This window comes from Drosophila tropicalis, unplaced genomic scaffold (assembly GCF_018151085.1).
Source record: "Drosophila tropicalis isolate 14030-0801.00 unplaced genomic scaffold, ASM1815108v1 contig_845, whole genome shotgun sequence".
In the NCBI taxonomy this organism is placed as follows: Eukaryota; Metazoa; Arthropoda; class Insecta; order Diptera; family Drosophilidae; genus Drosophila; species Drosophila tropicalis.
Genome location: NW_027173338.1, coordinates 10,469,093 through 10,495,193, shown reverse-complemented (window position 1 = coordinate 10,495,193; position 26,101 = coordinate 10,469,093). Strand labels below are relative to the sequence as shown.

General features: G+C 35.4%; 1 protein-coding gene across 5 annotated transcripts in view; it reads left to right on the top strand.

Moving 5' to 3' along the window:
• The window catches only part of Wdr62 (WD repeat domain 62), a 75,462-nt gene that overhangs the window by 10,191 nt on the left and 39,170 nt on the right, over window positions 1-26,101 (top strand). The window contains exon 2 of one of the 5 annotated variants that reach the window (XM_068295804.1): window positions 19,121-19,444. In XM_068295804.1, coding sequence (XP_068151905.1) covers window positions 19,370-19,444 — 75 coding nt within the window. In that variant the 5' untranslated portion in view covers window positions 19,121-19,369. Of the gene's footprint in view, window positions 1-19,120; window positions 19,445-23,175; window positions 23,554-26,101 lie in introns of those variants that run through there. The other 4 variants (XM_068295801.1, XM_068295800.1, XM_068295802.1 and 1 more) reach the window with 4 other exon arrangements.

Here is a 26,101-nt window from a genome sequence, read left to right as displayed (position 1 = left end):
AAAGAGAAGGAGTGATCTGGAAAAGCAATCTGTTTCTTTAAATTATATTTATAAAACTTTTCCAGTATCTAGACAGATACGAAAAGACTTCGACATGTCCCCAAAAATCTACTATCTGCAATTAATCAAATTGCTTTCAGAAGATCTATTAGGATGGAAAGAAAAAAGCATTTAATTGAGTTTCGACCATTTATGAATTTCAATTTGAGTGTTATCATTGATTCACTTTGAATATTTTATTCCTCCCTTTTCACGCATTTCTATTCCAATCAAGCTAAAAGTTTTTCGTTCGTGTCCGATTGCCATTAATATAATATTATGCCATTTCATTTACCAAATACAAAATCATTATTTATACGCATCGAAAACTTTTCCACCTTGACCATCATTTATTTGTATTGAATGAATTTCTATTGCCAATTGAGAAATGCGCCAAAAAATCATTGAAACATTTCCGCTAAGCCAAATCGAATGCACAATAATTGAAATTACCAAATATGCACTTATACACTTTCTTTTGAGTAGTTGTTTCAAGTATTTTTGCAATGAGGAAAATGGTTTATAATATAACAGAGCAGCAATTTATTTCAAAATGTTTATAAATTTATGTTATCTACTCTATAAATAAAATGTGAAAAGTAGTCACAAACAACTATTTACTCAATTCAATTAACAAACTCAGTTGCTTATGATTGATTTTCAAAGTATTTTTTCTAGTGTAGATCGAATATTGATTCAATGATGAATGATTGAGTTTGTTTCCAAGTTTCATCATTTTTTCTTTATTTTGGATAATATAAAATCTGGGTAATATGTTAAGGCTTCTCTTCAAGGTATCAAGTTATCACCGTTGTTAGGGCTTTGCTTAAAAACCAATTCACCATTTCTGAATACGATATTAATAATATTCATATAACATAAAATAATACTGTTATTTAAGCTGTAATATCAATTCTGGCCCTTATAGAGGTTGTAATGTTTGTTTTTTTAACAACAGAAATTGAATTGTTATTGTTTGGAATAAATTTGCTCTTCTTACATAAGAACGATCAATTGTGAATTGCTTAATAGTGCTTATCATTATAATCGAATGATAAATACAAGTTACAACGAACAATTTGAGCTTGTTGGTCATAAGTAAGAGAGCTATTCAAACACAGCTTGGCCCAGCTCAGTGACTTATAATGGAAATTGTATACCAAGCTTGAGAATTCGTATTCATTCATATACTTATGGACACTCATGTGGTATAAAATAAATTTACAAGAAGAGTTTCTTTACAATAAAGAAAAAATTAAACGATTACTTCAAAATGAGTTGTATAATCTATACTCACGGAATGTCTGGGCCGACACCCTTGGATCCATTCTCAGGTCTTCACCATATTTCAGCATTGGTGTGTTCTTTCGAATCAAGAAGAAATGGAAATAAATCTTTTAAAAACTCATTGAGAAATGTATTTTGAAAAAAAAATGAAGCAAGTAAGTCGACTCGTCGACTTGGGTATACCATACACCTGGTGAAACAAATATTTCTTATTTCGAAGACCAAATGTATGTCTATTAAATTGTTTTTACATGTCTTATACTATGTGCTATCTCGCTCACTCTACAAACACACGAGCACTCTAGCGCCGCTACTAGCCAACGTCCAATTCTGGCCTTGTGGACCGCGTAGTAAAATACGTTCATACGCATATTTTACATGTTTCTAGTCCGATTTCAATAAAATTTGGTAGTTTGGTAGAAATAGATAAGATAAATTAGTCTGCCAAATTTAAATGCGATAGTCAAAAAACTAAAGGAGGAAATCGGTTTTTTCTAAATTATGGAGGCGGAAGTGGGCGTGGCAAAATGTGAAAATATCTAAATTCTCCGCGCATACTATGCCAGTATACATACTAAATTTGGTGACTTTAGCTTTGTTAGTTTTTGATAAAATCAGTTTTGTTTAATTTGCGGGGGCGGAAGTGGGCGTGGCAAAATGTTTAAATAGCCAATATCTGCGCGTCTATTAAGCTAGTCTACATACTAAATTTGATGTCGGTAGCTATCATAGTTTTGAAGGAAATCACTTTTATGTAAATTCCGGTGGCGGAAGGGGGCGTGGCAAAAAGTTTAAACAATTAGTTTCTGCGCGCTAACTAAACGAGCATATAAACCAAATTTGATGTCTCTAGCTATTATACTTTTTGAGAAAAACAGTTTTGTGTGATTCCTGGGGGCGTAAGGGGGCGTGGCAAAAAGTTTGAACAGTTAATTTCTGCGCACTAACTAATCGGGTATACAAACTAAATTTGATGTCTCTAGCTGTCATACTTTTTAAGAAAAACAGTTTTATGTGATTCCTGGGGGCGTAAGGGGGCGTGGCCGAAATTCCAAATTACTCTGAACATGTGCATACTACACGAGTATACATACCAAATTTGGTGGCTCTAGCTCTTATAGTCTCCGAGATCTGCGTGTTCATACGGACGGACGGACGGACGGACGGACAGACGGACATGGCTAGATCGACTCGGCTGTTGATCCTGATCAAGAATATATATACTTTATAGGGTCGGAGAAGCTTCCTTCTGCCTGTTACATACATTTTGGCGACTTTAATATACCATTTCACCCTATGGGTGTATGGTATAAAAATGTGAGGCATTGAAAATTTATTGGGCGTGTATACCATTTAATTGTTTTAGATAGTAGTTGTCTAATTAAGCTGCACGCTTACTAAATAGTAGTATCAATATACATTACACTTATTGATTAAAGATAGTGCCTACGCCCATTTCACACATACATGTAATAAACGATGCGTGTGTGGTGAGACAACGAGTGAGAGTGTGTGCAGTTGATAAGGATATTGGCGTGTGTGTCTTTGTGGGGGGTTGCATAGTTTGTCCATTATACCCTAAACCACTACTAACCTGGACTAGACAAACGGCCTTTCAGTTGTTATTAATGTTATCTACATATGGCCAGATGTTGGCTAACTGCAGTTATAAAATTTCACACATTCTCCGTCTAAAAGTTTTGTGCCAAATTACAGTTATAAACAATGCGACGGCAGGCTAAGCTCTCAGTGTGCCACATGGCTAAGTTGCAATTGTCAGAGAGGCATTAATAATGCAAGTTGCTGCAGCAGCATATAGGAGGGAAAAACAAAATAAAATAGAAAAACAGGTTGCCCCACGTTTTATTGGTCTGCTAAACAAAAAACAAGCTATTTATGATTGCTTCTAAGCATAGTTAGTCTATGGACAAAAGACTTTCTAGCCATAAACGTAAATTGCCTTAGAAAGTCAAAGTCATAGATGAAATGATTTGAGTTGTCATTGCGTCTCTCTATCTCTCTCTGGCTATCTCTGCCTCTGCATTTGGCATTGTCGAGGTCAATGTCGAAGTTGAAAGTCAGCTGAGCTGTTTAAGGCAAAACCAGCAATTGAGTGACTGCTGCTGTTTCCTCCTTATGCCAACTCTGGGAATGGGAAACAATGTTTTCTCAAACAAAGAGAAAGAGAGTTCCACGAAAAGTGAATGATTTAGAAAGTAAAACCTCATATTCATATACATATATTTTGTATATTAGTTAAACTGAACAACCGAAATTTAGATCATTAAGTGTGTATAAATATTCGAACATGATCCAATTCCGCGACACACAACAAACGAAAATAAATAATGAAATGTAATTAAATAAAAAACCGTTTTCAATTTCATAATCATAGGCGGTAATGTTGACGTTGTTGTTGGTTGGTGGCGGTGGCGGTGGTGGTGTTGGTGGTGCTGTTACCTGTGGTGCTTGTGGTAGTGGTGTGAATGGGAACAAAAGTGGGTTAATTTGTGTGAACACAGACATCAAGTCAGACAAACAAGAGAAACAGAAATGCGAATACCTACACGGTGAAAAAAACTAAAAAAAAAAAAAATAAAGTTCAAGGATAAATGTACTTTATTGAGTGAATAATTATAAGTATTTAAGATATGTTTGCTTTGAAATATAGGGAAGTGGGAGTTCATAAGCCAAAGTACGCACAAATAATACAATTCTATCATCCTTGCTTAAATAAGCTCCATTTCCAATGATTTCCTTAATCATATTATGATTTAATCATCGCCATTTCATTTCGAGTTTGTTCAGAATGTAAAACAAATAAACTGCCATCGATTTTTGTTGATCTGTTTTATTTCTCTCAGTGTGCCTTCACTTCCCCCAGGTGGCGAGTGAGTGAGTGGGTTTATTTCTCTTTAGACACAACATATTCATTTCTTGATGAACTGCCTTACAATCTATGACAATAATACATAATGCTGAGCCATATCGTGGTGTGCAAATATTTAACAGCATTAACGATGTCTATTATATGATCGTATACATATTTACCTAATATATTATCTAAAATGACTTTCATTAATATTCGTATATTGTGTTTGTCTTATCTTTGCAGGTAAACATACAGAAACAATTACTACACAAAACACTTAAATCAAATTTATGTTACTAAGGCAAGTTAAAATCTAAAAATCGCAATCGCATCACATGTCTGACAACGCCCATCATTCACAATATTTAATTATAGCCCAAAACAACCAAAAATACTCTATATAATCATTTATATTCTGAATAAAGATTGTTGGATATGTCATAAGGAATGATGTATTACTGACTATTTCTGCAATAGTTATTAACCTTAGACCATAACCATTAACCTCAAGCGAAATTAGGTTATAAAATGAAATTTTCATAGCTGGAAATATCATCTATATGTTTTAAAGATTAAGTGTATTTAGTTTGTTCAACATATTTTAATTTTAACAGAATATATTTTGTAATATACAGTCCTTAAACCAGTCCGCAACTAATTTAAGTTTCTGGTCATCAAACCTTTAACTAAAGCTATCACCTGTGGTTAGGGTATATAGCCAACACCTTAAAACAGTTTATTATTTCCAAGTTGTTGGGCGACAAAAATTTATTTATGCGACTTTGTTTTGGATACCAACCCTCGATGCATGCCTACAATTCCAACAAGTTTAATGCTCCAGTTTTTTGAGTCCCCAAATTGGTTTCCAGGTGGTTTTTGGTCGGCTTTGCATATCCATCTAAATTAGCAATGATATGTGGCAGTGGTTGGTTATGTGTGGGCGCACCTTCGATGTGGTTGTTGAATGGCTGGAAAACTGAAGTTGCACTTAGAAAATTACACAGTTGGGGGTTTCGAAAGAAACAACGCCTCTTCCCAGTTGGGGGAGCCTCTGTGTAACTTACGTACCGTTCCGCATTACATTCAACTCCCACCCAGAACCAGTTTGGTTATGTTTTTTGGTTTGTCTGTCTTCTGTTGAACATGCAACTTCATAAAACACGTCGCAATATTTAGAACCCGGCCCAGACCAGACATTTTCTTTTTTGTTTTTTCTCCAACCCCTCACGCTCTCTCTCTCTCCCTCCCTGGCACACCTATTTGTTTCTGTTGCTATATTGTCCACTAGCTTCCGTCTGGGGGGAGCCACGTGCTTACCACAAAAAAACACACGGGCCTGACTTGGTTTTCATGTCTGACTGCAGTCGGAAATGGCATTTGACTGTTTGACTGCGTTTTATGCGCTCGACGCGTCTCGATTGCGTTTCCCAGTTTCAAATTATTCACATACGTGTAAAGTTGTTAGTGTTGTTGCCTTTGGGGACTTTGTTATGGTTGTTGTTGGTTGCAATTTTGGCTACCTTTAATGTTTGTTTATTTATTTACTATACTTGCAGGGAAACAGACGATTGGAGCTCGATCCCTCGCTTGAAGCTCATGAGTCTGCATCGGGTTGTAAATAATTGATTTTTAGAGTTGTAATTTTGTGGGTACGCGTATCCCAAATGTCTCTATTTCAGCTCTATCTCTAAAGCCCCTTAAAAATTGTCAGCAAGTGTTTAGTTATCAAGGAGAATTGTATCATAGAATAGAGTAAAAATAATGGGGTCAGGATTAGTTTAGAAGCAATTTTCTTATGCACAAATATAGAGAAAAGTGCCCGAAGATCCAAATGTGAAAAAATATAATAGACAAAAACAGAATATACTTATTTTAAAAAATCCAGAATTTTGTAGTACTTTGAAACTCCATATGTTTCTTGTATTTCTTTTGGTCGTCAAATCTTTTGTAGAATAAATCAAAATGTAAATTATTAGCATACTGAAAGCAAATAAACAATGGGCAGTTCAAAAAGTTTTCCAATATTATTTTTTGTCGAATTGATCAAAATCAGTTGCACAATTTGCTAAAATTCCTTATAAAGACATACTATATATTGGGTTTTTGAAAATTGAAATTTCTTTAACAATTTATTATGGGCATTCAAATTGAAGCATGAGAAATTCCCAAACTTAATGACTTAATGACTCGCCCTCGCACATTCTTTTATAAATAATCCAACTTGAATTCCCATAAACATAGATATCTAAGTGTTTTTTCATATATGTATTTTAGAAATATTTCTATGGCTATTTAAAACAAATGAATCATTCGAGCTAACAGAAGAACTCAGACATTTAGAGTGTCTACAAATCAATTTTTCCCCGCGAAACAAGCAGAAGTTGGGAAAGAGTAAACTTTGAAAGTAAATTTATTTGGTATTTTTTTTTTTTTTTTTATTATTGGGAAGATAAAACAGGCAAATATCTTTACACTTCTACTTTGAGTTGCTTTGTCCTTTGATATCCCATCATCTGCCTGCATTGCCTTCGAGTTTTACAAGTTCATTTCCTGCCAGACGAATTCCCGCGAGAACTGCATGTGGGCCCTTTGCATATTTTCACAATTTTCCAAAGTTTCCCTTTGTGAAAAACTTTCGGCGCCTTAATGCAAATATTTATTTGCCGTCAAATAAATAGTCCTGAAATGAGAATTCACATTGCTTAAAGCAAATGTGGCAAGTATAAACAGAAAAAAAACTATTTTGTAGCAACATATGTGCTTGCTGCCTATGAAGCTAGAGCGTGAGAAGCAGAACAAGTAGCAACAAAAATAAAGAATTAATATACTTACTTAGCCCATTTCAGTGCGTGTGTGTGTGTGCGCGTGCATTTGTGAGGAAAATAAAGACAGACCATTTTGTGGTGACCTCCTCCTCCTCCTCTTGCTTCACCTCTTAGCATTTTAAGGGCTTCTTCTAGACAATCCTTAGTTTGACTAATGCTAACTCAATTTAGCCACGACGTTGACGTCGAGACTGAAATGAAGAAGAAGTTAGTAAGTATTTTAGTTTTCGTTTTTGGTTTGTCTGCGGTTTGAACATTTTTCACTATGTCTACGATGACAACGCCCACAGATGGTGAGACCTCACCCACTATTGCCTGTCATGTGTCTCCTGTATCTTGTGTTTTGTCCTGTAGATATTTAGTGGTTGTTTATCTTTGTCTGCATTTTTTGGTTACTTCCCGACAGACTTCTCGGTGGGTGGTGGTGGCTAGCCAAAAGGTAAACCGAATTGCTGGGGCAACATGGTAAATAGCCATAAACTTTTTCTTTACTAAATGAATTTGTCATATCAAACAATTTGCCAATATTTTAGCTTTTACCTTTTTCTATTGCAACTTTTATTTTAGACAAAAATGCTAGGCAAAGTTACTTGACAAAGAAATGAGTAAACTAAAGTTTACGAAGGACATGAGTGATAATAAATGTATATCGATTATGGTATAAGTTAACACATCAACTTTGTGGTAGTCTGTTGTTAAAAAATAGATAATATGAAGACAACTATTTTGATCGACTTGGCTTGGAAACTTAATCTTAACCCATTCCCAGCTCACTTGTATAATAACAAATTTTCCTATTTACTGTCCGACCTTTATTCAAGTCAACTTAGTTTTCTCAGAAAACGTTAAGAAATGTCCTTAAAAAACTTTACAATTTCGTATTCCCTATCGAACAAGTAACGTTTTTTAAAGTCCTAGAGGGTTTAATATTGCTTCAACATGCAGTCATTGCCCTGAAGTAAGCTTCCGTTGTATTTGGTTGTACGTCATGGCAAATAAAAAGGAGTCCATATGCCAGTCCTTTCCACTGTGCCACCTGTACAGAAAACAAAAAAAACCATAAAGAAGCAAACAGAATTGTGGCCTCAAAGACAACAGCTTTAAGTGACGAGGTAGGTAGGTTTTGGTGGCATTTTGAATTTCCTTTGTTACCGGTTTCTGTCTGAGGAAAACAACAACAACGCCAAGTCTCAGACCAAGTTAATGACTCATTTGAGCAATTTTTTGTGCATTAATTTGTGCTGTCATTATTTTTTGCCGGCTTCTTCCTGGTTCTTTTAGTCAAACTTTCTTCTCCTCTCTTCTTTTTTTCCAACGAATTGTCAAAAAGCAATTCTAAACTGAGGGAATGAGGTATTTGCATGGACTCCCTTTGTTTTTGCTGTTCTTTTGATTTTTTGTTGTTATTCGTTTTGTCTCTCTGTTCACTAGTCTATGCAAATTAAAATAGCGTGATCTATGTTTTCTCCGATGTTGGTATGCAAATAAAGCCATCTCGTGTGCACATGCTTGATTTAAAAACTAGGTTAAAACCACGAAAAGTTAACAAAGCGCAAACCGCACAAACCGAAATGGAAAACTGTTCTATCGTCTTGACGCTCGTTTAAGCCACGCCAAGTGACAATTGCAAAATTGTGTTAATGTTAAACTCGCTGTGACATTTAATTATAAGGGAAAGCAGATTGTTTACTCCATTTTCCCGTTTTGTTTTCGAAATTGTGTCTTTCATTTGTGACTATGGGGCGAAGTAAGTGACGAATGCTGTGACCCAAAAACAAAAAAGCTGTAAGGAGGGAGGGAGGGAGGAAAACCATGAAATACTTACGCCAATGACCTTCAGATTTGATATATGTACGGCTAGGCTCTACGGTTCAGAGCCCAGGCAAAAGGCACTTAAACTTGAAATTTTGTAAGAAGCAAGAGCAAACCTCACACAAAGTTCAGTGGCCAAACTGAAACTTTTAATTGATGTTTATGTAGACATTTAAATGGTTTTTGTATGTTTCGGTTATTTTATTTACGAAGCCCACACACACGAAGTCAGAGACAAGGCGACAAGACATCCATCAAGTTGAGAGATTATTAACCAAACAGCAGGCAATGACTTCGAGAATGTGAGACAAGGCCTTCCAAAAAAGCCGCAACTGAAGTTGGTATTTCCTTTAAGTGTTGCAATACCCTGTAACCACAAGCTAAATAAAGTATTTGCGGCCATTACATCTAAGACATCTAAAAAGGTTTTGGATTTTAATGGCACTTCAAATGAGCTTAAGGAAACCCTCATAGATGATTGTTTTAAGTAAGATGAGTAAGCTCTGAACAAAGCCAACTTGATAAGGAATTGATACGACTGGGTATTGCAAGGTATCCCATTGGCGTCTACTAGCTGACTTAACTTTAGAGTCTAGACCTTTGTTTCTCTTTCTTTGTGCTTTCGTTTTGTTGTTATTGTTGTTCTTTTTTGATCTCTGAGCATGCGTCATGATCCAATTGTGGTCTTGGCGAATGGATTAATGAAGCCGCATTGAGCCAATAGCAAAATGCAAATTTCATACAATGTTTTAATTGCCTTTTAGACAATATAATGAATGAGCTGACTGCCTGCCTATCAGGCTGTGGGCTAGGCTGGGCCAAACCTATCCCTCTCTTTCTCCCCGTCCCTTATGCTGATTGAAAACGTTTTGAAAACAAAAAGCGACCTTGTCCATTAGTCAATTCATACAGTCAATCCCTCCAATTGTTGTGTAGGTGTTGATAATTAGTTGTCAATTGTTTTGTAAATGTTCATGCAATTCAATTGCATAAGCAGAGTAGGAAAAAAAACCAGAATATTGTAAATTGATCTACTTAGTCCATAGTTTTTCAAGCTGATCACTTTTAATCTGGGATTGATAGACCAAAGTATCCAAAACATTGCAAATCAAGTAATTAAAAATCAATTTTTTAGTTCAGGCTTGAAAAATACAAGTGATTCGCTAGCAAAACAAACAATATCCCAGTTAATTTAATCATCTTCTTGAATATTGACTTTTGATTGAATGATTGCATTCGGACAACAAGCAAGCATTTAAACGTTTAATCAATTTAATTTTATTTTATTTGGCCATCATTGTGAATTCAATTTCTAGGAAATCTCCAGCGATTGGAAACATTGCCTGCATAGTTGTAAATGTAATTAATATGCGGACAAGTTGGCTGGGCAGCAAGTGTAACAAAAGCAGAGTGGCAAACGCTTCTGGGTTATATAGTTTGTCAGTCTGTCAGTCAGCCATTCCATCAGTTAGGCCGGTTGCACGTCAATGGCAGCAGCCGGTGGTGCCCAGAATCCCATTCAGACTGAATGCTGTGCTCATATCAAATAACCTTCAAGTACAAACAAACAAAAACAAACTGACTGTCAGTCAGCTAACCGGTTGGATGCCACACACTTACACAAATGTAAAGAAATCTATATATAAACACAAAACTTGATTATGTATACGTGAATATATGTGTGGCTCATAATAAAATTAGAAAATGCAGCAGTTCACCCCTTCCCCACCATCCCTCAGAAGCGCCTCCCTTTTTAGCATCCACCCAAACCCATCAAGCAACCCAACCATCAGCCCACCAAAAGCACCAGCAGAGCGGAAACTATTTAGCAAACTGTTGGCCATGTTTGTTGGCTGCTAGTTGAAGCCATTTCTTGGCACTTGACATAGCTTGTCAGTGTTCGGGCTGTGTGGGGAGATGCAGTTGCAAATACAGAAGGAGGTATACACATTCAAATTACTTTTTATGGATATGGCAGGTATGAGCAGTAACCGAGATGTAATTACAATTTGCCGGCTATTTCGTTTTATTCATAAATACAGATAGATGTTCGCGGCAAATATCACTGTAAACTTAAATTTTATTCATAGATTTAGCCATTATTGAGAACTATGGAAAGGTCCATAGATTTAATGACCATTTTGAAGCGAAAACGGAAGGAAAAAGGGACAATTCTATGTAGGATATCATGTAAAGAAAATAAGTTTTCTGTTTAGGTAATTTGTAAATTAAAAAGTCCTTTTCCTTGAGTGATGACTCTTTCCATTCTGGTATTTAGATTTTCTTTTCTCTTAATACTCATTTCTTTATTTAAATGCGTATTGAAATGCCTCGCGGGTTTACAACATTGTGCAATTAGGAGTTTTAAGAAACCTTTGTTCTATGTTCGTTTCATTTAATAACTTTTAAGAACCCTCTAGGCATTAGAACCGATCAACCATTCAAGTTGAAAATCGTTATAAATTTAGAAAATTTACACTTCTGCATAAATTTATCACTCATCTTTCAAGCAACTTTATGGGCCTTAGTATTATATAAGCTTTCTATTTATTACCAGCATTTCCATTTGTCAAAGTTATGTCAACGAACGTTTCATCAAATATCTCATGTCACAATTGGCCCGATCGTATCTCAAATGGCAACAGCCGATAACTGTTTATTGCCAGAAACCAAATACACAAATATACAATCGCAATAGCAAAAATTGAAAAGAAGAAGCGAAAAACAAATCATCAACCAACAAATGATGCCCAAGGCGCCATTTGGGGGGGTCTATATTGTGAGTTCATAAACGATTGAGTGGACATGACACATCTTTTTACCGTTTTACCTTTGTTTCTTCTTTTCTCCCTGCATACTACTCTTTTTCTCTGTCTATACTTCCCGACTTTCCATATCACTTTTTACTGTTTGACAAATGTTATACTTCTGTATACTTTGCCTGCTGCCGTTTGATAAATAATAGAAAGATAAAATATTTATAATTAACACATTTTGATAACCTGATGATGACGTCATCTGAATTTTTACTAGTGTTCTCTACAGATACCCTTACCAAAACCAAAGGTACTTGCAATTTCAAATTCCTTTTACAATATCCCAAATAGACAGAAAGCTGCTCGAAATGATTCAAAATTTTGGTTGCTCTGAGTACTTGTCAATGAGTACTTGAATACAAAAACTACAGTTATATATATTGGGTATTAAATCACATACATATATTACATATTTAATTTATTATTATTCGCTTATGTATCCTAAGTTATAGCCACATAGGAATGAATCTAAAGAAACTATGTTAGGTATACAAACTACGTCACATCCGCAGTTGGCCCGGCCCTCAGGCTATCTGTTAACTTTATAAGGCAGCTTAAAGTTTTCTTACTCTTCTTTTTTATTGTTAGTGTGAAGTCTTTATCTTTTTTTCACATTTTATTATTCAACATTTCATTATTCTCAGCTCCAGCCTCTGCTTTGCTTTGGTCTACTCCGTCGTGTTGCGTCTTTTGTTTTATATGCGCAAAAAAATTGCGTCAGTTGGCAAATGGTTTTCCTTTTCTGTTTTCTTTTCTTTGTATGCGGGTCTACCTAGTCTACGGTAGTAAGGGGTACAAGTTAGTCGGTCTTTTATGAGTGCAATGAACTTACCGACAAAAAATCATATACAGCAGCATTATTATGCTAAACAGTCGACAATAATTATTGTAACCGAATCCCGTCTATTTAGCATTGCTTTATGGCTGTTAATAGGCCCTATATCATTTAGCATATTTAATGATTTTTTAACGCTCGCTTTAGTTTTTTGCACACTTTCGAAATTGATTTGAAATGAGTGAAAACAAGGAGGTAAGGAAAATGCAGGGATTTTTCTAATTTGGCTTCCGTGTTTTTTATTCGATGTTTTCATTGCATTCATTTGCGCAGCCTCATTGTCTTAATGGTATTTTACATGAAATTATTTGTGCTTTTCATGTGGTAGTTTTTCCTTTTACATATGTTTGGTTTTTTTTTGTTTCCAGAGATGCAACACCTTGCGGCAAGAGACATTTCTGCTGCACACTGAGAGAAAATCATTATACCAAGATGAATTTAGTTATTGACCCTAACTATATTAAAAATCATGATGTCAAACATATGATTTGACTATGAGATATAATGATATCATTTCTAAGACAATTTATGTTTTGCCTTCTGGAAAAATGTACATTTGGTTATCCTTTGTTCTAAAACGTTGCTTCATTATTGGCTTATTTCATCTGCTGCCGCTTTGGACTAATATATGTTCCTCGTTGATTTTCTGCAAGTGTATTACAAATATTTGCATATGGTTAACATATCATGCAAATATGTATGACTAACTGCTTTGTGTCTGGTCTGTTTTTGTTGCATATACAAGCCGGCAACTTTGCTGAGTTGGCTATGCCGAACTCTGCATCGGCCGATTGCTTCAGTTCGTTGCAGATGCTGTTTGGATCACATTTGGATCACATTTGGCAATCATTGAAAAGAAATGCAATCACTTGCCTCTTGCCCAACAACATTTGGTTGCAATTTATTTTGCATTCAATATGGCCACGCCCCTTCCCCTCCTCTTTGCTGCTGCACACGTATCATGCTTCACGTGTGTTGCGGCAACTTAACTGTAACATTTTATTAACACTTGAGGCGCCAAAATAAAAAACGCGCAATATACAGCAGCTTGCAACGTGCAACTTGCAACTAACAGCAGATCGTCGTCTTTGTGGCTCAAAATTGTAGCAAGCTGGTTGCCTACTCCTCTTCTATAGTTTTTTTTTTCTTTCGCATTTTGATTGCATTTTTGCCACCAGGGCCTCCGACATTCGGATTGTGGGCGTTCACCCTCTCTCAGCCTCCCTTTTACCTCCTGCAACTACCACCATTTTCATGGTAGAAAGGTATTTCTGTGTGGTTTTGTGGGCGTTTTGCTTATCGCAAAAGTTTGTATTTTTAATTACACTAAACAACAAACATTGAGCTAAGTTTAAGTTCTAGTTAAGAAAGTTAGCATCCAGAAAGTGACAAAACATTTTGGGTAAATGCTATACAGAAATGGATTTCCTACTAAAACATATGATAGTTAAGTTATTATTGTTATTTGTTGGGTGGATTTGGCCATATGCCTCAAAATTCGATAGTACATACTAAATCATACTTCTAGGACTTTAAGGTTAGGAAGGAAAGGAAGTTTATATTTGACTCTTATCAGTGGCTACAATGTTATAAAAGCAGATTTCGCAAGTTCATAAGTTAGTAGATTGATAATCTCTGGTTCTAGGTGTGCCTGTTCTTAAAATTCTAGAAATCAACCACGATATGTACAAGGTGGTGACACATTGAACCTTTGCTGGTGAAAGTTAAAAAAGTCAATTGGGCGTTTCATAACTCAAAATAATGATTATGATATTCAAATTTACTGTAAGATTATCTATTTATCGTTAGTTTTGGTAGATCCTTTCAAAGCTTTGCGTTAAATAATGCCAAAATGCTCTTTATTGTTAATCAGTACTAAGTCCCCATAGCTAATTGGTTGATTACAACTATCTTTTGTTGCATAGTGTGATTGGCTTGTTAATTGCAAAGATTTTTATCGCTTGTGAAAAGGCATTAGAGCGGTGTTTGAAGCGGTAAGCCGCTGATCCTCCCATTGAGCCATGTCTCCCGTGATGCACTCATATGTTGCTGTTCGCCACAGAAATTGTCAGGCCCATAAAAAAAAGTTATTAAAACTTTCCACTTCATTTAATTACATTTTTAGCTTCATTGATTGCATTAAGTGGACTCATTAAAATAAATGAAAAAAAGAAAAACAACTGGAAAAGAAACTGCTAAACTGTTGACACAGAAATTCATTGAACCTCCTCGATTTTCGCACATTCTCTCAACGCCAAAAAATCAAGAGTCGTTTGCCTCAGAACCATCGAAGAGGAGAAAAGTTTGCGAAATATAATTTTACGATGCTTCACTTTGTGCTTTAAGTTTTTTGGTTTTTTGCGTTTCGTAGGCATTTTTCTGCCTCCCGTTTCTGTGCTAAATGATCCATAAATTCATTTGGGAGACTTGCCTCTTAGGAAAATGCAATTTCAGCACAAATAAGGTCAAAAATTGGTTGCAAAGTTATAAATATACACACACACACACACATAAGTGTGTCTATATATGTGCATATGTTCTATATATGTCGCGTTGCCCTTGAAAAGTTATTCGAGTTCGTGTTGACAACAGCTGCTGTGTCTTCTTCTTGTTGGTGCTATAAACTGTTTTTGGGTTCCATTTTGAAAATGAGAAATTGCCAAAAATGTTGCGCAAATATGCGACCAAGCGAAACATTTTAATTTATCTACAATTATGATTTAATATTTAAATTAAATCTCTCAAATTTCATATCATCCATATTTTATTTATTTTTTCAGTACTATTCCACATCCATTTTATGGCTTTGCAATTTGAGATGCCAGTTAAAATGAAAAACCTTTCGACCTTGTCCACGTTTTGTGGTCCTTGCAATTTCTTCATTAAATCTTTGTAGAAAAATGTATAGGAAATTGAGAATTAAGGATTAAGAGATGAAAAGTTTTCACTTTTCTTTTGAACCACTTATTTAATGCATGTATTAAACCTTGGTTTACGCCTTTGATTATAGTCCTATCCCATTACCTATTATCTGTTGCCTTCGCCACCAAAAGTAAAACATTAACTGCGTAATTATATAGCTAGTCAGCAATAAAATAATGATATATCGCGCCAGTCAACTGACAATATTATCATTTTGTTAACTTATTTCATTGCCCTTGTCATGTTGGACTAGAATTGTCTATAAATAAATACAATGTATTGTCAATAAACTCGGCAATTTATCAATAGTCTTTAAAGACCTGAATTGCCCACATGTTGAGATGAAGCACACTCAATATTGCGGATCCTCCGCGAGTGTTTAACACACATCAGTAGCTCTCTCTGTACGCCTACGTTTGGAGCGCAATTATATCATTATCTTTACATTCGTCGAGTTGCCATAAAGTTGTAAATCGATTAGGAAGAACTTTAATGAGCGCTGACGACCGTGTGGAACGTATGTGCAGTCCATTGGGAAGTGGTTTGGTCACTTTGTCATTTAAAGAGATCTGCTCTCCTCAGCTCTGATCATAAATTCATTTGTCAGCACATTCAAGTGATTTATGCGACATTTTATGTAATCTGATTTCACATATTTGTTTACCCCATCCGTTTATGGGGTGGAGTAACCCCAAGACTGTGTCATAGTAGTTCTATATTGATTAGATTGCATATTGCAGGCTCCTCTCTCTGTCTTTGTCTCTGTCTATATTGATATATGTATGTATCATGTTTTTTTATTCTTTATCGTTGGTCATCTTTTGCCTTTTGTCTGGCATTGTGTGTGGTTATTATTGTCAGCGCTTTGAGAACAAGTTTTTATATAAAAATTTGTTCTTTTTTCTTTCTTTTTTTTACTCTGAGTCAATTGACCCAAATTTTTGGCTCCGGCTTTTGTGCCTGATCTGACTGACTGAATGACTGGATGGCTGGTTGGTCGGACTGTCGGTCGTCGGTCGTCCGTCGTAGTCTCTTGTAGTAGACGTGTCGTTATTGCCGCTCTCAAGTTTTTGCAAAAGAGTATATTAATTTCTGCATGGACAAGCGTTTTCCAGAGCTCTCTTAAAAAAAAAAAAATTAAGCGCCTAGCTCTATGTGTGGACTTTATGCCGCCAAAATCAACTAATCGCCCATAGTGCAGAGGTTTGCTCAGATTAAAGACCGAACTCTTATCGCAATCAACAAACAAAAAATCTTTTCGAAAAACGATTTCAAGATAGAATCATCCGTTGAACTTTTGGTTAATTCCGATATTATATTTATTCGGAATCTCAAATTCAGTATGTCCCTCTTATGTATTAGAATAAGAAAGGCACAAGATACAAGGAAAATTGCAATTTCATTGTAATCAATTATTATGGCAAAACTTCTTAATAGTCAGTTGAACTAATTGTTTATGTAGTTATTTATAAAGGGTATAAAAATATCAGCATAACCGAACTAAGCCTTGTCCCTATGCCATTTTTTCTCTCTTGTTTTCTTTTAGTGGGTCGCAGTTAAGAAAAAAGGCAGTTGAACTCTGCCAGAAACAATGATGATGATGACGACGACGACGAAGATGAAGATGAAGAGTTTGCTTTAGGTTTTTGTCCAGAATATGGGCACGTGTTGTGTATGTGTGTGTGTATGTGTGTCCGAGATTTGTAATCTTTAACTTAAGATGAGGTTTCGAGTGCCTTATCTAAGCCGGGTTTATCTTTATGGTCAACATAATGAATGCTCAAGATTGAGCTTATGAAATCTCTTCATTAAGCAACTGACCTAAAACTTTCGGCTAATTTGCTGATTTGGTAACCCGAAATTTCAGTCCAAATTGATGTGAAATAAGAAGTTTTGTATAATTATGGAAATAAACTATCTATTATCTATTTTTGTGACCTGTGCATTGGTTGTTCTCGATTCCTTTGTTTAGTGTTTGCTATTTTCTTTGTTTAAACATTTTCTGCATCTTTTTTACTTCTGCAGAAAGCTTTACGTTTTAGATATCATCAAATTTCATTTGCATCTAAAGCTTTCAGTCTTCATTTTGTTGGCGGTTGAGTTTTCCATTAAAGGTTTCCACGGTTTTTCGCCACACTTTTTTGGATTCATTGAAGCGATGGGCTTTTGTTTTTAAACAAAGTTCGTCGTCGCTTCGCCAGCTTTGTTGTATCTGTAATCACTTAGTCATAGGTATTGTTGTTGTTGTTATAGTTGTTGGTGATTTTGTTGCTGCGCATTAATTACAAGTATTTCCTTGTTGTTTTTAATTAATGACGCCAACACCTGCCCGCAGTTCTCTCCAGGCAACAAAACAGCACACCAACAGAGCGACCCACTAACATTTATTACGATCAACTTGACTGATGAAATTGTTTACCTCAATCCAGGGCAGCAATTGCTGGCAACCACCTACCCTCTCCACCCAAGATGCTTATCAATCAGACAGACACACAAACAGACTGTCATTGTCGCCTTGTGTAAAGTGCAAGTTGTCTGTGTAATTTTATCTAAAACTTATTGGTATAGCCATATTCGGGAAGTGTAAAATAGAAAACCTTTCCTTAAGCTGCCTAATGTTGAGGTCTTTTGAGAAAAAAGAAGCAAAATTTCATTTGATATGAAAAATAGCCCACAATGAATTGATGAGCTCACTTACTATACCTAATTTCCTTTGTTGTTGTGTGTTTCGTTCATTCATTTGTCTTAATATCGTTTTGTCTATGAATATGTTATTCATAAGTCTTCAATGTATGTAAGATATTTATTAATCAGTCAAGCATATTATTTTCAAATGAACTGATATTTCTAACTCTAATGGAATTGTATGAATAATATAGCTGGTTTATCAAAGAAATGGACCTTTATTGCTGCCAAACCTACCATATTAGCCAACACAAGGAGTTTACACAGTTAATATAATTTCATTGGCAGGTCTGAAGATTGTCCGTATAAATTTTACAATCCAAATGCTATCAGTATGTATGATTCAGCATGAGACATGGGGAAAGAAAAGAAGAGATAGACAACAATATTCCATTTTCCATTACACCAATTTAGTCGTTTAAACAACTTTGTGAAGCTTTTAAGCCACTTTGCCACAAAGGCTTTAGTTATCTAAATTTAATTTCATTTGCCGCAAAAGAGCCTTACTAGCTAAACGTTTTATGGCAATGACTATGTGTCAATAAGTTAGTAAGCTAAGTATTTTAGAAGTTAGACACAATTTGCACTAGAGTGCATTACTTAAAGGCCAACTTAAATCGTTGCTTCAATATTTCACAATCTAAAACCTGACAATTCAATAAACTTTCCACTTTAAACTTAAGTACACTGCAAGCTCTAGAAAATGAATTTGTCGATACCACCACTCACTTGAGTTGTTAGCACGGACAACAATGCACTTGAAGGCATCAAATTGTCCTTGCAGAGGTTCAAAGAGCATTTTGCCAAGACGCTCATCATTTTTTATTCAGCGCCATTGCAATAGGAAAAGTTTTCTTCCATTTTTCCCTTGAGAAACTGTTTGGGGGAAACGTGAGCAGGTAAAAATTGCCACAAAACGTAAAGTTTGCTCTGTGGGCAGCCTTAAATAAAACTTTTAACTAAATTCACTTTCAATGAATTTTACATTTATATTGATTTTTTCTTTCATTTGCTCTTCTAATTGCAGTTTGTTCTGTCTTTAACTGGATATTATAATTTAGTAGTAACTACGCCACTAAAACGCTTGAGGAATTGCGAATTTTCAATCAAAATTTAACTGCCAAAAAATTTAATTAATCCGAATCGCCTGTATCAGCCGACAAGTATGCAACGATATCTGTGAATTTATATAAAGCTTTCCCAACTGAAAGCTGAATGCCCAAAGCTGTGAATCAAAACTTGAGCGGAGCTTTAGACGAAAAGTGGAACAACGATCATGGATGCTCCAGATGCACGAATTATAAGAGCTCCAGCCCGACGCAAACGCAATGATGAGCAGCTTATGGATCGGGTAAGCTTCTTTCTTTCCCCATCTACCTTTTAAGCCCTAGCCAATGATCAGCTGATCGATGGGAAAACTGTTATACAATTAGTTGTTGTTGGTTATGTGTTATACATTTGTAATTTACTTCAAATATGAGGCACGATCATTATAAGATGTCATTATCATTTTGAATGGAACATGGTAGATATTCTGATCTCTTTTTGGTGTTACAAAGTATAATATTGATAAACAAGTTGCCTAAGTGTGACTTTGGTCTCCATTTCGCTTGCCCTGACAACTTTTACAACTTTTCCATTTCCATTTCATTGAACTCGATCGTTGGAGTTGTCGACGACATCGTTCATCAGTATTATTTATATTATTTTTTGTAGGTACATACATACATAGTTACCCATTTACGACCGCCTGCAGCGTGTGATCCAGTTTCAAACTCTTTGCTGCATTATTTTTCTCTCATATTTCACATAATATTTTTACACAAAAATGAAAGTTTTACTGCATTCAAAATAAATAATTCAGCCCACCACAAAAACTGAATGCAGCAAAGCTTCAGTCCAATGTGTCATTTGTTATATACCTTTTTTTTAAGTTTTTCTTCTATTCGCTTCGATTGTTGTATTGGTTTTTGTTCAAAATCTATACAGTCTGCATTTTGATTAATTTACCCAAGAGTCACAATGAGTTGGCGTTGCATTTAATTGAATTGATCCAAAGACTGCAACAATGGACACATATTGTTGCATTTTCTTTGTAATCTAAAAAATTAAAGAAAAACCAGATAGATTCCATTTGGTCATTATCAAAATATTACAAAACAGCTTTGTTGTGTAATACGATTTCTTAGGAATAATCAAGTCAAAGTTAGTAATACTTTTTAGTTTTAGGCAAAGCATTGTTTTCTTCAACGAAATTGTAACCCTAATAGAACTTATTTGCATTGTTATTATAAATCTGACTGAACTATAAATATTGTATTTTTCTTGATCTTGACCCAATTTCAAGCTGATCCCAACTTAAACCACGCTATCAATTTGCCGCCTACAATAACAATTAATACAAAACAAGTTCATTAACCATTGCAGCAAAGACCAAACTCAAGATCCACATAAAAATCGTAACCCACAATTAAAGCAACTGAAATTTCACGCAATTAAAATAACACCCAACAATAACAATAGCAACAATTTGATTGTTTTATGTCAAGTTCAATGCACGCAAACAGAAGGCACACTCAATCACCTACGAGGGCTACAATTAAAATTTTGAGTTATATTTAACTATATAACATATTTAAAAGTCTTTGCTGGTCTAGATTCTAGACCGACTACAAAAATATAATTAATATTAATAATAATATTTAAATACTGAAAAAAATACTCTTTTCAAAAGAACATAGAACATCGGGTATAAGTGAAATTGGTCAAAATATTCTGAGAACTGTGAAGTTGACCCTCGTAACCACCCACTTCAAAAATAGTCTCTCAAGTCATATTCCAAAAAATGCTATTAAATAATAAACTGAATCAAATATAATTACCGTAGATGAATCGAGCGAGAGAGCAAGAGATAAAGGGGGAAGAGAGCAAAAGAGCTTCAGTGAAAGACTTTCGCGCTCAGTAAAAGCTTTCCATTGGCTCCATCCCATCAGCTGTTAGAGTTTTTCAGAGGAAGACAGAGAGAGAGAGCTCCAATCTTGTTTTTCCATATGCCTCTCTTTTTTGGCCCCTGTTTGTTATGGTTTGTCAGCTGCTGCTGCTGCCTTCAGCTCCGTTAGTGGCTTTTACTTGCCTCAACTCTCAGTGCTAGCGGTTTCTCTCTCTCTCTCTCTCTCTCTCTGTCTGTCTCTGAGCTTTAGTCAGCCTGCGCCGCTGGCTTTGGGGCTGTCCGTAGCTATCGTTGGATACGTTTTAGTTACAATTTGTATTCCACTTGGTGCGCGGTTTTTCCTCAAACGTCGCATTTTCTCGCCGCGTTTTCATTTCGTTTCGTCACGCTGCGCATTTTCGCATGCAATTTAACATTTTGCAATGGAAAATTATGAAAAGTATAAATAACAAAACCAGAAAAAACAACAAGAAACGAAAAAGCTGTTGAAAATGTGGCTGAAAAAACAAATTGGATATTATTTGTGGTACACGACCCGCTTTAAACTTTGAACACGAAAAAAACAAAAAAACCAAAACATATGTACTCGTATATATCAAAGTTTAGTTATTTGCCCAAAAAATTACACGCCAGCTTCTCTCTGAACGACCTTCGCTTGCGCTTTTTGTACATTTTCGGTGCGTGTAATTCGGTCGAAGTCGACAAACCGAAAAAAAAAACACATAAAACTAGAGACTTGATTTTTAATGTTGAAAAATTATTTTATATAACAACAGCATCCTCCCCTATGAACTCATCAACAGAAAGTACTTTCAATTAGCAGCTCTCAGATTAATCAGATTCAATCAGATTCTTCTCCCCAATTTCTTTGGAGTATCTTAACCGTTTTCCATTAGCTGAGCAAACATCTGGATAGTTTTTCAATGGAAGATCCATAGTTTTTCAAACACATTTTCTCCGACTATTTATCGAACTTATGACTTTTTATTTCTCTTATCACAAAGAACAGTAGAGACTGATATGCTCAGTGCAAAAGATAAAGAGGGACGGAAAATAGAATGAACTTCACCTCAAAGCGGCCTAAAAATGTCAATTAAAAATTAAATCAATTCAATTAATTTCCCGTCTATGCATAAAATTGGCAAACAGAAATCAAATGAGAATTTGCAATTAAAATATAACTTTTATTTTGGTGGGCGGTCGCGTCTCTCTCTCTCTCTCTCTCCGTCTTTCTCACCTCCTTGCGATTGCTGATAAGGCGTTTGGGGCTCACGTCAGCCACCATATAAAAAAGTAAACAGCGTAATAGAGCGAAAAACTTAACTGAAACTGAAAAAAAAAACTCTGATAACGCAACGCAAATTTTGTGTGTTGATAAAAAATAGATGGGGAAAAAGCAAATGAAACAGAAAGCCATAACGAAAATATCAGAATTGTTCCCCAGATGTTAGCCAGTTAAAACTAAGACCATTGAAACAAAAGTTAAGGCGGCTAACAGATGTCTGCCTATCGTGAAACTTGGCTAAAACTATGTAACTTTTTGCCTTTCCATAGAATGCGTTTTAATTAAAATTTTGCTAAAACGAATAAAACTAAACGAATTCTTGAAACGTAACATAAAACTGTTGGCCTTCAAAGAGCTTATATCAAGAACAGTTTGTGGAAAAACAGCTGTCTTAAGTTTACCGTTTTGTTACACGATGCGATAATAATGCAGTACTATAAGTTGACACATTTCAAACAAAAAGAAAATGCTAAAAATGTGAGAAACAATTAACAGAAAGGCAAAGTGCAAAACAAAACCGACAGCTAAAGAGAGGAGACGGACAATCCCCCTGAGAGACAACGAGAGAGACACCTAGAGAGGTAGTGAAAGAGGCTAAACGATTGAGAGAAAGTTTTCATTAGCTTTTATTTAAATTATTTAGAACGTAACCCTATTTGATGCCATTTCGTCTATTATCATTTAGAAAACAGCTGTTGACTACGCCGCCCCCTAAAAACGCCCCTAAAATTAAAAAATGTGATGTTTTATTATTTTAATTTTATTTTCCTCTTTTTTTTTGTTTGTTGGTGTTTGCCCCACAAAAGCAATTGACATTTACAATAAAAGTAAACAATGTAAAACAGCTACACAAAAAACGAAAATAAAAAACCAAACCGTAAAAATTAAAAAACAAACGAAGTGAAGTGAGAAAAATTAGCTCATTGTTTTGTTGCTTTTCTTTCGATTTGAATATTGTGGAACAAAGGCAAGAGCCGGGCATAAATTTAAAGCCATGCGGCATTTAATCATGACCCCAACATCGCTGTCGATGTCAACGCCAACGCTCTCAACGCTGCACCATCAACGCAGATCGTTGCAATTGCAACTGAACAACTCGCAGTCGCAGTTGCAGTCACAGTCGCAGTCACAGTCACCATCGCCATCGCCGTCGCCATCAACCGCATCACTGTCAACGTATTTCAGTTCACCGAAATTCCCAGCGAATTATGAGCGTAGTGAAAAAGTGAGTGAAAACAAAACGAAAAGCGCAATAGCGAAAAAATAAAAACTACAACAAATAAGTCGACCATATTACCTTACCCCCTCAACTAATCATAAATTACACCATATTGTTCCATGAATGGAATTGTACTCAAGTTGGTCAAAACAAAAATGAAAAAAAGGGAGAGGGAGGCTGGCTGTTTTGCCTTAATTATGCTAATTATATACCCTGTAACCTGTTAAAGGGTATACTAACATGGAACAAAGATAACAGTATATGTATCTAAGGGCTGCAAGACCATGAGATTCATAAATCTTAATAAAATTGACATCAGTTGCCACTATTAAACAACTTTAGTTGGTTTATCTTTTTGAACATTTTATCAGGTATCTCAAATTCGTTGATGTGAGCTGCACTTACTTCCATTTCCATTTATTTCAGTTCTATGCAAATTTGTGACAACTAAAATGCAAGTTTTTCTTCTTTTTTTTTTTTTTTTTTTTGGTCTGTTATGCTTATGACATTTCAATTAAAGTTTTTCTTTACGGTTCAGTATCCTGGGATTTGTTTAACAAAATACCCCAAAATGTCGCAATTTAAAACTAGTTGTAGTTTTTTAATAGAAGTATATATTTTCTATTATAAATTGTTAATGTTTAACCTACATAAAATTATCTATTTTAATTCTATTCCGTTACGTGAAGAAATATTGGCCAAAAGGTTAAAGTTGAAAATACAAATAAAGTTTTAAATTACTTAAAATCAACGCCCAAAGCAATTAAATTTTTACTTCAGTTTTGCCCTTGATTGAAGCATTTACAAAGTGCCAACAAAAATGATCTCTTAATTATTATTCAAGTTCAATTTTAGTTTTTTTTTTCATTTGCGCATTACTTTTTTGTGCATGTTTGTTGTTCGTTGTAAGAAAACTTTTTATTTTTTGTTGCTTTTTTTGCAAATGTCAGCACGGCAATTTTCTAATTTGTTTTCCCAATGGCGAAAACTTTTGCCACGTTTTGTCTTGCGTAATGCGCAATAATTAATCAAACAACGGCAAACAGCAACAACAGCAGAAAACAACTGCCTAGGCATTTGATTTAACAAGTTTAGTGATAACTTTTTGCCTTCAATTAGCATTAGGGTGGGGAGGAAGTAGGGTAGGTCGGAGATGGAGATGTCAAAGTTCAAGGTGATGACGCCGATTTGAAAAACAACAACATTTTCACACGCAATTTTTGCATTTTCATGATACAAACAAAAAACTGAAAAACCTTTCGTTTTCATTTTCATTGCATACATCTTTTTTCTTTGGAGTGAACTAACAATAGAAAAAAGATTTTCCAGCCGCTTTGCGCTTTTTGGAGCAGAAAACACATCTCGCTGAGTGCGAAGATGCATATTTTCCTGCATTTTTTCTTGTCTATGCCCATATGTACATATATGCAGATGGAAACTGAAGCTCTTTCTACACGAATGATGGACATAATTGCCTATTGCCACGCCCCTAGCCACCCGCAGCAGCAACTTCTTCGTTTGCCAGTTTGTAATTATTTTGGCCCATATGCCTCAAAACATGGCAATGGCTATGTCTATGGCTACTTTGCAATGAAAGCAAAATCCATGGTAAATGCATGAGGAAAACTATCATGAAAATGCCTGCATCCCATGTGTGTGTGTGTGTGTGGAAACATTGTCGTCATCAACATTGTCGATGGCGGCTGCGGCGGCGACTTTGCCTCGATTTTACTCTTGTTTTGTTCTACTTTTTTCCTGCCCGCAAAACGCAAAAAATTCCGAGTAAAGTCGTCTTCTGCAAGTCGTCGGCAAATGTTTTGTCTTCTAATGTACCCCCCGCCCAGCACTCTACCGCAGCCTGGACTCACTCCACTCCTCTCGAGAAAGTGTTCATTCGTCTCGTAGTGGTTGTAGTCTCTTCTATCGTTTATCATATTTTCCTATTAGTCGAGAGTGGGACTTTCTAACTGCCACAGTTTGTGGCAAGGAGAGAAAAGTGTCGTTGCTAGCCGATTTGTAAGCATTTATCTAGTAAATGTGACAAATATAATGGAACTTTCTTACAATTTCAATACAAATATGGCATAAACACAATAGTTCTTCTCTTAAATGGCAAAAATGACAAATCTATAGTGAAAACTCCCGTTAAAGGTTCGGTTCAATTGGAAAGTCTATTTTGGTTTTGTTTTAATTTGAGCGAAAGAAATTGATTTGTCATGGAGTAGTGTAATGTACAGTCATAATGGAAGTGATCATGTGGCCAAACTCCCACTTATAGTTAGTCATTGTGACTAGAAATGAGTTATTTAAATTACCAGATGATTTGCATTTACTTATGCAAATATTTAAAATATTTCGCGAAACAATTTGCATTGTCAGGTTGGCTAATTAATTTCATATAAAGAGATAGATAATGTATTTCAATTTATTAAATTTAATTGTGTGGAGTAGAGAATAGGCCCAAAAAGTGAACTAAAGGCTTTGATTTCACCTTTCTTTGGTAAGAGGTCTTAACTTTCATTGATTGCTGGTACTTAGCAGTCCTCATATCTGA